The 11,636-nt window shown below is 46.9% G+C and overlaps 1 protein-coding gene across 1 annotated transcript in view; it reads right to left on the bottom strand.

Moving 5' to 3' along the window:
- RALA (RAS like proto-oncogene A) overlaps positions 1–11,636 on the bottom strand; it is a 48,225-nt gene that overhangs the window by 9,940 nt on the left and 26,649 nt on the right. Inside the window, exons 2-3 of the mRNA XM_066585343.1 lie at positions 1,289–1,446; positions 1–130 (exon numbers count right to left, since the gene is read on the bottom strand). The exon at positions 1–130 is cut by the window's left edge and continues 79 nt beyond it. Coding sequence (XP_066441440.1) covers positions 1–130; positions 1,289–1,402 — 244 coding nt within the window. The 5' untranslated portion in view covers positions 1,403–1,446. The remainder of the gene's footprint in view (positions 131–1,288; positions 1,447–11,636) is intronic.

Raw genomic sequence — 11,636 nt, 5'->3', positions numbered from 1 at the left:
AATTGTCTCTGATAGCTGCATAGTCCTCCTGGCCAGCCGTGTCCAAGATGTCTATCTGCACCTCCACTCCATCCAGCACAACTTTCTTGCGGTAGCTATCTGCTTTGGTTGGTTCATAGTCCTCTACAAACTAAACAAAGAAAATCATAATACAACAAGTTGCTGGCTTCGCTACCAGTAATGTAACTGAACCCTTGTAAGGAGCAGAATCTATCAGGACAGCACAAATGTCAAACTATCGTGACAAGGGTTTAAAGCCAAGCCGATTTCTCAGGAGCCTTCTCTCTACATCACATGTAAACCAGGTTTATGGGTTTATCCTAAAGTATCAGTGCACAGAGAGGGAATATCGTCCCAATCTTTCCCAAAGTCTAGAGTTATATCTGACCCCTATATAATAAGCAACCACTATCCCACTACAGTAATGCTTAAAACCTGTGTGTCATTTCAGGTGACTTTTAGAATAAGTGGTCATGTATATAAATGAGGAATAACACCATTTCCATCCTGTATGCCGCATTTATCTTCCCTCTGCAGGCTGTATCTTTAATAGTCGTGGGTGTAGACTAGCTGCTATGTCTCCCATACCCTACACACAGAAGAGAGGAGCCTGCTGCCCTGTCTTTTTCTCACACACAAAGCAACATCATGAAGGAAATCATACAGCAGGACTGAGCAGTGTGACTGTAAGCACTGGGGTGATGTAGAAAACTTACTCAAGCCTTTAGCTACACCATTGTTTATGATTGTGCCACCTCCTCGTTTCTTCATGTCTCCATAGACTTTTAAAGATAGCAACTGAACCCCTTATCGCTCGATGAAGCTGTAAATCAGTCTGTTCTTTTAGGCCACTCACACCAGCTGCTTTTTACCGCGATTGGCGTGGCATTCTGAGCGCCGCTATAATCGTGGTGCAACGCTCCCTCGGATTTCAATAGGGCTTCACAGACCTGTGCTCGAACACAGCATTTCTAATGCCCCGATTTTCAAGCAGTCTCTCCTGTTCTATTTTCGCACATTTCAGCACTTTTTCATGCACCTCATCACCAATCACAATGATGAGGTGCGTTAAAAAGCGCTGTCAAAACACCCTGGCATGCGTTCAAAAACGTCGCTCAAAATCACAGTAAAAATACCCCGATTTCGAGCAGCGTTTTCTAAACGCATGTGTGAGAGAGGCCTTACTGAAGGTGAATGTTCAGTGCAGGAGGAGACGTTGTGGCCGGCAAATCAGTAAGAGGCAATTTTCTGTAGTAAGATATAACAAAGTTACCATATTTGTACTTACCTCATCATACATGAATTGAAGGGTTAAAGCAGATTTTCCGACACCACCACTTCCCACCATGATGACTTTATGTAATGCCAACGAGTTCTGTCCCTTAGGCTTATTAGCTGCCATCTTTGGGGGTTCTTGCAATTTGCACCTTAATAAGTATTCGTTTTCTATTTAAAAAAAAAAATTATAATAATCTGTTAGAACTGATATGAATTTTTTTCAGTTTTTTACTAAGAGTTAATCAAATTTACAGAAATGTGAATATGGATGTATAAGCAGGGCTGTGGAAGAGGGCGCATCACCTGACTGGCGATCAGTAGCGGTGGGCAGGGGATGGATGTGCGCTGCAGTGAGGGTGCAGTTTTTGGAGGCAAAGAGGAACACTATGCAGGCCGAAATCTGCTGTAGATCTGCAGCTGTAACATGGGTATTAGCTGCGTATCTGAAATTCCCATAGCCTGTATTGCTGCATAATACGCACCAAAATAGGGGGATGCTGTGTTTTTTCTCACACACGTAATATGTGTGTGTTAAAAAAATAAAAAACGCAGGTGTGAGCGTCCCAATAGAAATCAACGGGCTTTTAGCACTGCAAATTAGGAGCGTGAAAATAACACAGGCCAAATACGCTCTTGTGAGTGAACCTGTGTGTTCCTTTAACCATCTTACAAATTTTCACACCTTTAGCAAAACACAAATAAAACCCAAATTAAAACATAAGAAGAAGAAAAAAAAAAAAAAAAAAAAAAAAAACTTTTAGGCCGCCTGAGAATTCTCCTGCAGGGACGAGCGCGTACTCACCCGCGCTTGGCGGCCCCGGCTCTTTCCTCTGCGAGCCCCGCACAGAAATAGGACATGCCGCGGTTTGTTAGCCGCGCGACATTTCGCGCGGCCAAACCGCGGCCGTCTGCATAGGAGTGCGTATTGTAATGCACTCCTATGCAGGCTTTTAGTGGTGGAAATCCCGGGGAAAATCCTGCCGCGGGATTTCCGCCCGTGTGCAGGCGGCCTTACCCCTATACTTACATATTTTCTCAAAGTGCATACATGGCACATTGTGATAACATCAGTTACCATGGTAGTCAGGGGTGCTTTCATGCAGCTTTTCATTGAAGTGCCACATTTTGTAACAAATGCATACAAAATCATGTTCGTAACTAAAAGGTCAGACCAAAGCAAAGCCTTAGGCCGCCTGCAGACGAGCGGAAATCCCGCCGCGGGATTTCCGTCGCTGAAAGTTTGCATAGGAGTGCATTAAAATACGCACTCCTATGCAGACGGCCGCGGTTTGGCCGCGCGAAATCTCGCGCGGCAAACAAACCGCGGCATGTTCTAATTTTCTGCGGGGCTCGCACTCACCCGGCCGCCGGCTCCGGTCTGCGCATGAGCCGGCTGCGCGGCAGCCAGCACATGAAAGAGCCGGGGCCGCCAGGCGCGGGTGAGTACGCGCTCGTCCCTGCAGGCGCTCGGGTCGGATCGCGCGGCGAGAATTCTCGCTGCCGGATCCGACCCGCTCGTCTGCAGGCGGCCTTACGGCTCGTTCACATCAGCAGGTTCCGTTCAGAATCTCTGTTGCCGATTTCTTCTAGCAGAAGCTGTGCTCTTTTGTCTTAGAAATTTTGGCAAAATGCCAGACTGCTAGTCAGAAATTAAATGGATCCTATTATAGTCAATATACGGCACCGTTCAGGTTCGGACTAGGGGATGCCGTTTACCTGGTCCCCAGACAGAGCAGGAAGACTGAAATCCAGAATGCGGATGTGAACGAGCCCTGAAATGCACAAAGCCTTCTAAGAATAAAAGGTCGGGATGTGCAGAGTCCATATTAGACCAAAAGTGTGTGAAAAGGGTAGTTGGTACCTAATTAGACCATACGCATTCTGCCTGAGACCGCTTTCACACGGCTGAGAAAATTGCGCAAGATTTGTGCATTGCGAGATGCACAAATATGAACCCTATTCTTTTTAATGGGGTCAACTACATCCTTTTTTCCCCTCACATTGCGTGTGGGGGGACAAAAATAAATAAATAAAAAAACGCAGCATGTTCCATCTTTCACCGTTCCCTTGGAACGCCCTGCCCCTTGTTTTCAGTGGGCCCGGAAAAAAAAACCCACTGCGCAGTGTGTGAGGTGCACACAAGTGCGATGCGGGGTTTCCTATTGAATGGGAAACACTTGCCGATCCTTTCAGCCATGCCGGGGGATCGCTACTTCCTTCAAGTGATGGGAGGCGTCTTTGACACTAAGATATCGCACATGTGCAATATTGGGCTGAGTTTCACGGCCCCATATCGTGCTTACTCGAGTGATATTAGCCTTACTAGGGTTAAAAAAAAACCAACTCTCTGAAATATGACCAATCAGCGGCACATATTGTATACGTTGTGATAAAGGAAATTGTCAGTTACAAATCCACAGAAAGTTCCAGTATTTATTGACACGACTCGATTAGAAACTGAATAGCCCAGGGTGATGCTTAGACATGTCAAACAATTATTAGTCTTCATTTTTAAAGCAACATTAATTCCGAGCCAATGTACAAATAAATAGGGGTTGATAACGAGGAGTTCCTGCGTCCCTCTTGAGATCCCCGGAGGCCATCATGTGGGACAGATGACAGTAACCGACCGTGACTTTTCTTCCTGTTGTGCTGCATAAAGTAAAAGCTACTGGAAAGTTTTTTTATCATAGATCATCATTATTACACTTCTGGTATATATATATATCGAAAGTTTAATGTCCTTCAATGCGTTAAGCAGTAAATCCTTCTCACAGACAGCAGTCGCGGATTCTTTTATTAAACTTCATTGGTGTGAGACCTCCACCCCGCCTTACTCTGAGACCTCCACCCCGCCTTACTCTGAGGCCTCCACCCCGCCTTACTCTGAGGCCTCCACCCCGCCTTACTCTGAGGCCTCCACCCCGCCTTACTCTGAGGCCTCCACCCCGCCTTACTCTGAGGCCTCCACCCCGCCTTACTCTGAGACCTCCACCCCGCCTTACTCTGAGACCTCCACCCCGCCTTACTCTACAGCTACAATACTTTGAAAAACTCAAGCTTAAAATGCATAAAACCAACAGCTGTTTAATTCATAAATATTTTTTCTCCACCTTCCACTTCTTTATGATGGTGATTAATATGAAGAGCCGTAAGTCTACAGCAGTTGGGTGGTGCTGATGCCAGAGCTGCGCTCCCACTATCAGTGGCGGGATCAGCTCTAGCACACCGCAGACCAAGTGCTGCAGCGGCTGGGATGCTAGTCAAGAGGGACTGTCATTTAGGCGGTTAGAGGCAGTACCTACAGGGGTGCTAGCCAGCATTGCATTAGATTAGCAATCATGGGGTCAAGTTAAAAAATAAAGCTGCGTAAAAAATGGCTAAATTGTTACGGGTGCTGCAATGTGGCGACACAAACTTACTCTGTTGTGGTTTACACCTTATGGTCCATTTACATGGGATGAGCAGTCAGGAAAACTATGCCCAACAGCACAACCCAGAAGTGCTCGCTGAGCGGATACACAGGAGCGAGCATCGCTCACAGTGCTGCCATAAGGGAGGCAGAGCGTCCAGAGAGCCCCCCCCCCCCCCCCCCGCCTCCAGTCACAGTAAGCAGACAGTCGGTCAGAACCGAACAACTGCAGTTCACACTGAAGGGTTCATCGGTCCATTTTCTGCATGCGGGAGCACGGGAATCTGAACAATACCATCTCATGTAAAAGAGCCGTTAGTGCTTCTGTCCAAGCTTACATTGATTGGGTATTAGTGTTTCTTGACACCACCACCAGGTGGAGTCAAGATTGAGAGGGGGGGGGGGGGGGGTGACCCGCCCTGTTGCTGATTGGCTGCAGAGGTCGATGGGCCGCAGGTCCTGGCAGCCCACTAAAGTAATGCAGCAGCTCCAGAGATTTCTGAGAGGGATGGAGGGTTAGGATGAGGGCAAAGTGTAACAGTTAGTCTTAAATATAGAATATAAGGCTGTTAGACGTACCCCTCACCCTAACCCTCCCTCCCTGGCACAAATGTTCGGACGGTGCTTTGCCTCACATCTGTCAGGTCCCCTATTTCCCTCCCCGCCACAGTCTAGTTCCGCGGCCGCTCCCCCTGCAACCGAAGCAGCCGGGAGCACTGTGACTAGCGTACCCGCTACTGTGCCCTGCGCCCGCTCAGGGACCGCTGTGACTGGCGTATCCGCTGCTTTGCCTTGCTTCCACTCACGCAGCATGGCCACAGGACTCTTGAGCTGCCGCTCCACCTGCAGCAACAGTGTCTGAAAGGAGCCCAAGGCCGCTCTCACATGGGCATTTTTGTTTTAATGCGTATGACAAGCGCGTGAAATATGCAGCACTAAACCTCCATGTATTTCAATGCGGCCTCTTCACGGTAGCGTTTTTGCTCCACATATTTTATGTTTGCAAAATCACACGCAGCGTGTCCCATTTTAGGCGTTTAGGGTTGCTTCACATGAGTGTGTTTTTGTGCGTGCATACGTGTGCACAAAAACACGCGTCTATTACAATACATGCATTCCCTATGGTGTGTTCACATGTCCGTGTTTTACAGGTGCGTGCGCCTGTGAAGATAGGACAAGCGTGCACAATTCGGGAATGCACGCTTTGCCTTCAATAGAGCCGCGGCTGCATTAAAGGCAATGGTCTGCCGACACCCCTGAAATGTTTTTCAGGGAAAAGCTTTAAATATAAGCTCTTCCCTGATTAACAAGAATTAAAGTGTAAAGAAAAAAATACTTACCTGTCCGCCGCTGCCATGTCCCCTCACCTGTCATTCATTCATTGAGAGCTGCCTGTGATTGGCTGAGGTGCTCAGCCAATCAGAAGCACCTGTCAGAGATGTCGCAGATGTAGCAGCAGGGGATTCTTTTTACTCGCGGGGAATGCACGGACCTGCATTCACGCGTGTTTTTGCAGGTACATAGGTGCGCACTTATGTACGCACAAAAACACGCTTGTGTGAAGCCACCCTTAAGATGGGGTGCATAAAAAACACAGTAAATACGCATTGGCAAGTGTAATGCTTCTCTCACATCCCATTTTTTACCACGATTGCCGTGGCATTTCAAACGCTGCACTGATTGTGGTACAATACGAATACTGCACTTATTGTAATGTAGATTCCTATGCTACCGTGAGGGAAAGAAGAAGAAAACAAAAAAGTTGTGACATCAGGCAAACGCACACAAAAACACAGATCTGCGCGCAGTAAAACGCTGCGTAAAAAAACCCAGTGTTTTTACATACTGTTGCATAAGAGCGGTCCAATTATTGTATTCAACATTATTCAAAGATTGAGGATTATACCTCGAAATCGTAAAAATGCCATCTGACGGTGACAGTATACGTAGGTGTATACCCTCCTGTACAGTCAGCGAGCCAACCTTGTCCCTAATACTAAATATATTATTCTGCTCTGGCCGGAATCACATCAGCGATGCTACTGGGTTTCCCAATCAAACAACGACAGAGCGACTTTTTTATTTTGAACATTACATTAAAAAAATTCAGGCAATGGCACGAACGCAGCAGGGGCGCAGGTTGTCATTTTCGCAACCTTAGACAAAAACTTATATTAAAAAAAAAACAAAAAACTGCAACAAAAGGAGTTCAAGGAAATAAAAAAAACACATGAGAAATCCATACTGCGGTCTTGGAGGGATATCCCTGTCCAAGTATCTGTACGGTAAAGTCACCGCCAGAAAGAAGCCTTCAGCAATACAGGAAAGGGCTCAGCGCTAATTACCACAAATCAGTCTTGTAAATGAAGAGATAATATCTGGTGTGGGTATGATCCCCCTATCCTTGAGATAACCCTTTTAGCAAGGCCACAGTTAGGCCCAATGTCAACGGGCGGATTGGATTTGTGGGAAGCATGGGGCGTCCGCACTTTATGCAACACCTGCAGATTTTTTTAAAATTTGATTTGTGAATGTCTCACGCGGATAATAAATCGCAGTATGCTCCATTTTACCATGGATCACACATGGATGTCTCCTTGCTGAGGTTTACAGGCTGTGATAACTCGTAAACCTGCCGCTGCAGCCAATAAGAGCTCAGTGATGATTGCCGAGCTCTGTCATTGGCTGCAGCAGCCCCTTTACACAATGGCTCAGGCTGACTCCAGGCTGTAAACATGTCAGCGACCTGCTTTATCCCAGCTCCGTTCTATGGGACAGTAGGACATGGTCTATGGAGATAGCTGAGCAGTATGGCTATGAATGACACTGTGGTCATACGTGCACTTCCAATTCATTCACTAAGGGAAATTTGGGGGCGCAGTTCCTGTGATCCCTGGAGGTGCAATTGGGTGGACCCCTAGTGATCATATATTACCTATCCTTGGGACATGTGATAAAGGTCTTTATGGTGAAGAAAGTTATAAAACTTCCCAGCACCTAATCTAGAGACTCCAGAAAAAAAACTTTCAGAAGCGCCATAGAACTGAAGATCTCTCTAAGTTTATATAAGCTGAGTGTTCGGATATCCACTCACATCATTGTTCTCTCATTACCAAATGCATAGTTACTGATCACCAAGCTGTTTGGGATGAGCCAAAAGCATGGACAAGAAAGATTAATGTCTGGTATAAAGCAAATAATGTCCATATTAATTAACAGCCCTCCTACCAAGTCGTTATACAGAAGAGGCCGTTGGTAAGGTCTGGGAAAATTACTTTTCCTTGGATCGGAGTATACACAAAGTTCACTTCAGAGACTAGTTTTCATCAGCATAAGCAAAATAACTTTTCGCTGAAACATGAGACTGTAATGCAGATATGTGCACAAATTGTATCAGTCACTGACCACTGGGGATTCTAGCAAGTTCTATACACACAGTTTTGAGAAAAAAAATGAAGCCCTTAGAAGTTGTCAGACGGATGAACCTTTCTCTGTGTAATGGTAACGTCAAAATAAGTAATTACAGTATCAGAGCAAAAGGAACATTTATTGTGGAAAACTGACCCCTTATAGGGAGGCTCTAGTACCCTGTTGTACCATCTCTAGCTTGGATACAAGATGTGATACGGGCGGGCATGGAGGCTCTAGTACCCTGTTGTACCATCTCTAGCTTGGATACAAGATGTGATACAGGCAGGCATGGAGGCTCTAGTACCCTGTTGTACCATCTCTAGCTTGGATACAAGATGTGATACGGGCGGGCATGGAGGCTCTAGTACCCTGTTGTACAGCTTCTAGCACCCTGTTGTAAAGCCTCTAGCTGTGACACAAGATGTGATATGGGCAGGCATGGAGGCTCCAGTACCCTATTATACTGCCTCTAGCTCATGCAATTGATGCTCTTGTAATGGATGCGGAATACCACGGATCATCCACACAGGTGACCATTGCAGATTCCGTGATTCAAATCTTGTCATGTGAGACCTAACAGTCTGGTCAGAACGGCCCAGTGGGGGAAAATTCTTCGATACAACCATCCAGTAAGCCTAACAGTGAAACTACCCCTAATCCTCCATCCCACGGCAAAAGTCCTTCCATGCTGCTGTCGGCTCGCCACCCAACCGGAAGCTAGGGGTGTGCCAGCGGCGTTCCTCCATCTCAGCCCTGTCAAACCCCTAGCTTCCGGTAGCGTCAAGGTACAATAGTACCTTATAGGCCAAGGGGTGAGTTTTAGAGCCTCAGGTGACAAGACCGTTCATCTAATCACCCCACAACTATCATCATTTACATATCTGCCTGAGAAGGAACTGCAGGACGAGTTTTACAGCAGTCTAAGAGTCATATTAGTCATATTTAACCCCTTAGTGACCACCAATTCATTTTTTTTAAAATTTTTTACAGCAGTCACTAACAGGCCTTATTCCCATGCTTATGTAAGGCTGGGTTCACATAGGGCGGATTTGCCGCGGAACTTCCGTCCGGAATGTCGCTGCGGCAAATCCGCCTGCAGCTGCTAATCCCGGGATTATCCAGCCATTCATACAAGATTTGTCAAAAATCTCGTGCACACAGGACGGCCAATCCATTGAGGCAAAGCCGGCAGAAGCCGAGGCTGTGGGGCGGATTCCCTGGCCGCATGTCAATTCTCTTTTCTTTTCCGTTGCAGCCGCGCTCTCCTCCATGGAAGCGCCGGCTGCAGTGGAAAGGCATGCGGCCAAGCGGTTAACTGCTGCAGGTTTTGGAGCAGCGCTTTCCCAGCGGAGATCTTCCGTTTTTTCGCTGTGGCCAAACCGTGAGATTTTCAGCGGGATTCCACCCTGTGAAAACCCAGCCTAAGGGTGCCTACCCACTTGTGATTTTTTTTCCTGCGATGTTTTGCGTTTTTTCTCAAGAGCAATTAGTATAGAATGTGTTCTTGTCCATCTGGGGGTTTTTTTCCGTTTCGTGGGGTTTTTTCACATAGGAGCTGTCAGTTGCATATGTGTCCTTATTTTTCTCTTAATGCACCCATGATTGTCAATGGAGGGCTGCAAAAAAACGCACAAAAAAAGCCGCAAAAAAAAACCGCAAAAAACACCGCGAAAAATGCCACGTTTTTCACGCGCGAAAATCGGCGACGCAAGTGGGTAGGCGCCCTTACTGTGCATTGGAATAAGGCCAGCATGGGGTCTCCCATTCCAAAAGGAACAGGGGCGCGGCTGGGAGTGGAGAGATTTCCTATTGCAGTGATTTAATCCTTTGCATCCCACAGTTAACGTGACCTTGGCATGTAAAAGGCTGGCAGAGAGAGAAACTCCCTCAGTCACCCAGTAGACTCCTGAAAAGTAGTCATCACGGGATGCCAATGGTTTTCTATGGCATTAGGAAGCTTGAAAATGGCCTCTGGGTTTGCCATCTATGGTGACCTATGAGGCCCAGCTGAAGGCCACATAGAAAGTTGACACATTTAACCCTTCCTCTTGGAGCCCCCCCCCCCCACTTTTTTTTATTTGACATGCGTCCCTTAAAGTGGACTTTAGAATCCCTTACTTGTCCGAGTGATGAATGGAGGTCATGCATGTGAGCTGCTGCTCCATCCATGTCAATGGGAGCTCTGGAGATTGCGATTGCTTGTACGCAGCAATTTCTGACGTTTCCACTGAAACACACGAAGCGGGAGCGCACACGCGTGACTTACAGGCCCTTCATATGGATCCCCATCAGGGCCCTGATTCTATTGCATCACGATATTCCGCCGCGGGGGAGCAGGGGAGAGAACTGACAGTCTCTGTGGTGAGCCTACTATCTAGTAGATAGGCTCACCGTGGAAAATCGCAGCATGCCACGTTTTGAATCCCGCAAGCAGAGAATTACTATGATTCTCCGCTTGTGGACGTCGGGCTGCGCTTTCCATAGTTAGCTTATGGAAAGCGTGTCATGCGAGGTCCGCGGGTGATTTATCGACGTGGATCTCGCAATGACAACTCGCTCATGGACAGCTAGCCTAAGGGGAAAAAAACTCAACATTTTTTCGTCCACGTGCAGAGCTGTGTGCCGTCAGTGAGCATTTTCTTCCGTATCATCTTTTTCATTGCATCTTTTAACCAAGAGGAACCGCACACCGATGGCATCTCGAAGGGGCGAGTCCAATATGCAAATCACATCAGAATAGCGCAAGCCACGTGGTGTCTCACGCAATTCAGGTGTCCGTTTTTTTTTAATTGGACACGACACAGATGAAAAAAAAAAAACGCTAATTTGCCGAAGGCCTAATTCACAGCATAAAGACAATAATTGAGTCTCTCCTTCACTAAGCATACCTCTCACTAAAAGCGTGCTTGGAAAAAAAATGCAATGAGAATAGACCAATTGTTCGAGGCGCCATAAGATAATAAAGAATAATGGGATCATTGGGACAAATGTCACAGTAACAAAGGCTTACATTCACATCCAGGAGCAGGAAAAGGGAAAATAAAATGTAAGCTGCTCGGGCCGCAGCGCACAGGGGGGAGCGACAGACACGTACAGCGGTCTGTTGCTTAAACCAACTGATTTAATGGTTTTCAAAAAATTACTATTGCAGTTTTGTAGGGCTGGACTAGAGATCCCACAGGACAGGTTAATGGGATACCCGTCAGATACTGTGGTGCCACACCGCCGCGGGGACAATATTGATTTTATATAGTTTTGAGCACATAAGGCCCATAACTAGATTTTAAAAGTTTGGAAAATCCCTTTAACCCCTTGAGTGGCACGCCCGGAAAAGTTCCGTGACGAGCTCCACTGCCCATAGTGATATACCCCGGAAGATTTCCGGGCTATGTATCACTATGGGAGCTGCAGAGCACAATGCCACAAGCTGTGACATTGTGCTCTGCCTGCACAGACCCACACAGAGCAGTGCAAGGGCTTTGAAAAACCAGCAGAAGATATTGCCGACATGTCGGCAATGTCCTGCTTTGTTTAC

This window comes from Eleutherodactylus coqui, chromosome 12 (assembly GCF_035609145.1).
Source record: "Eleutherodactylus coqui strain aEleCoq1 chromosome 12, aEleCoq1.hap1, whole genome shotgun sequence".
Classification (NCBI taxonomy): domain Eukaryota; kingdom Metazoa; phylum Chordata; class Amphibia; order Anura; family Eleutherodactylidae; genus Eleutherodactylus; species Eleutherodactylus coqui.
This window is presented reverse-complemented; position numbering and strand designations above follow the sequence as displayed.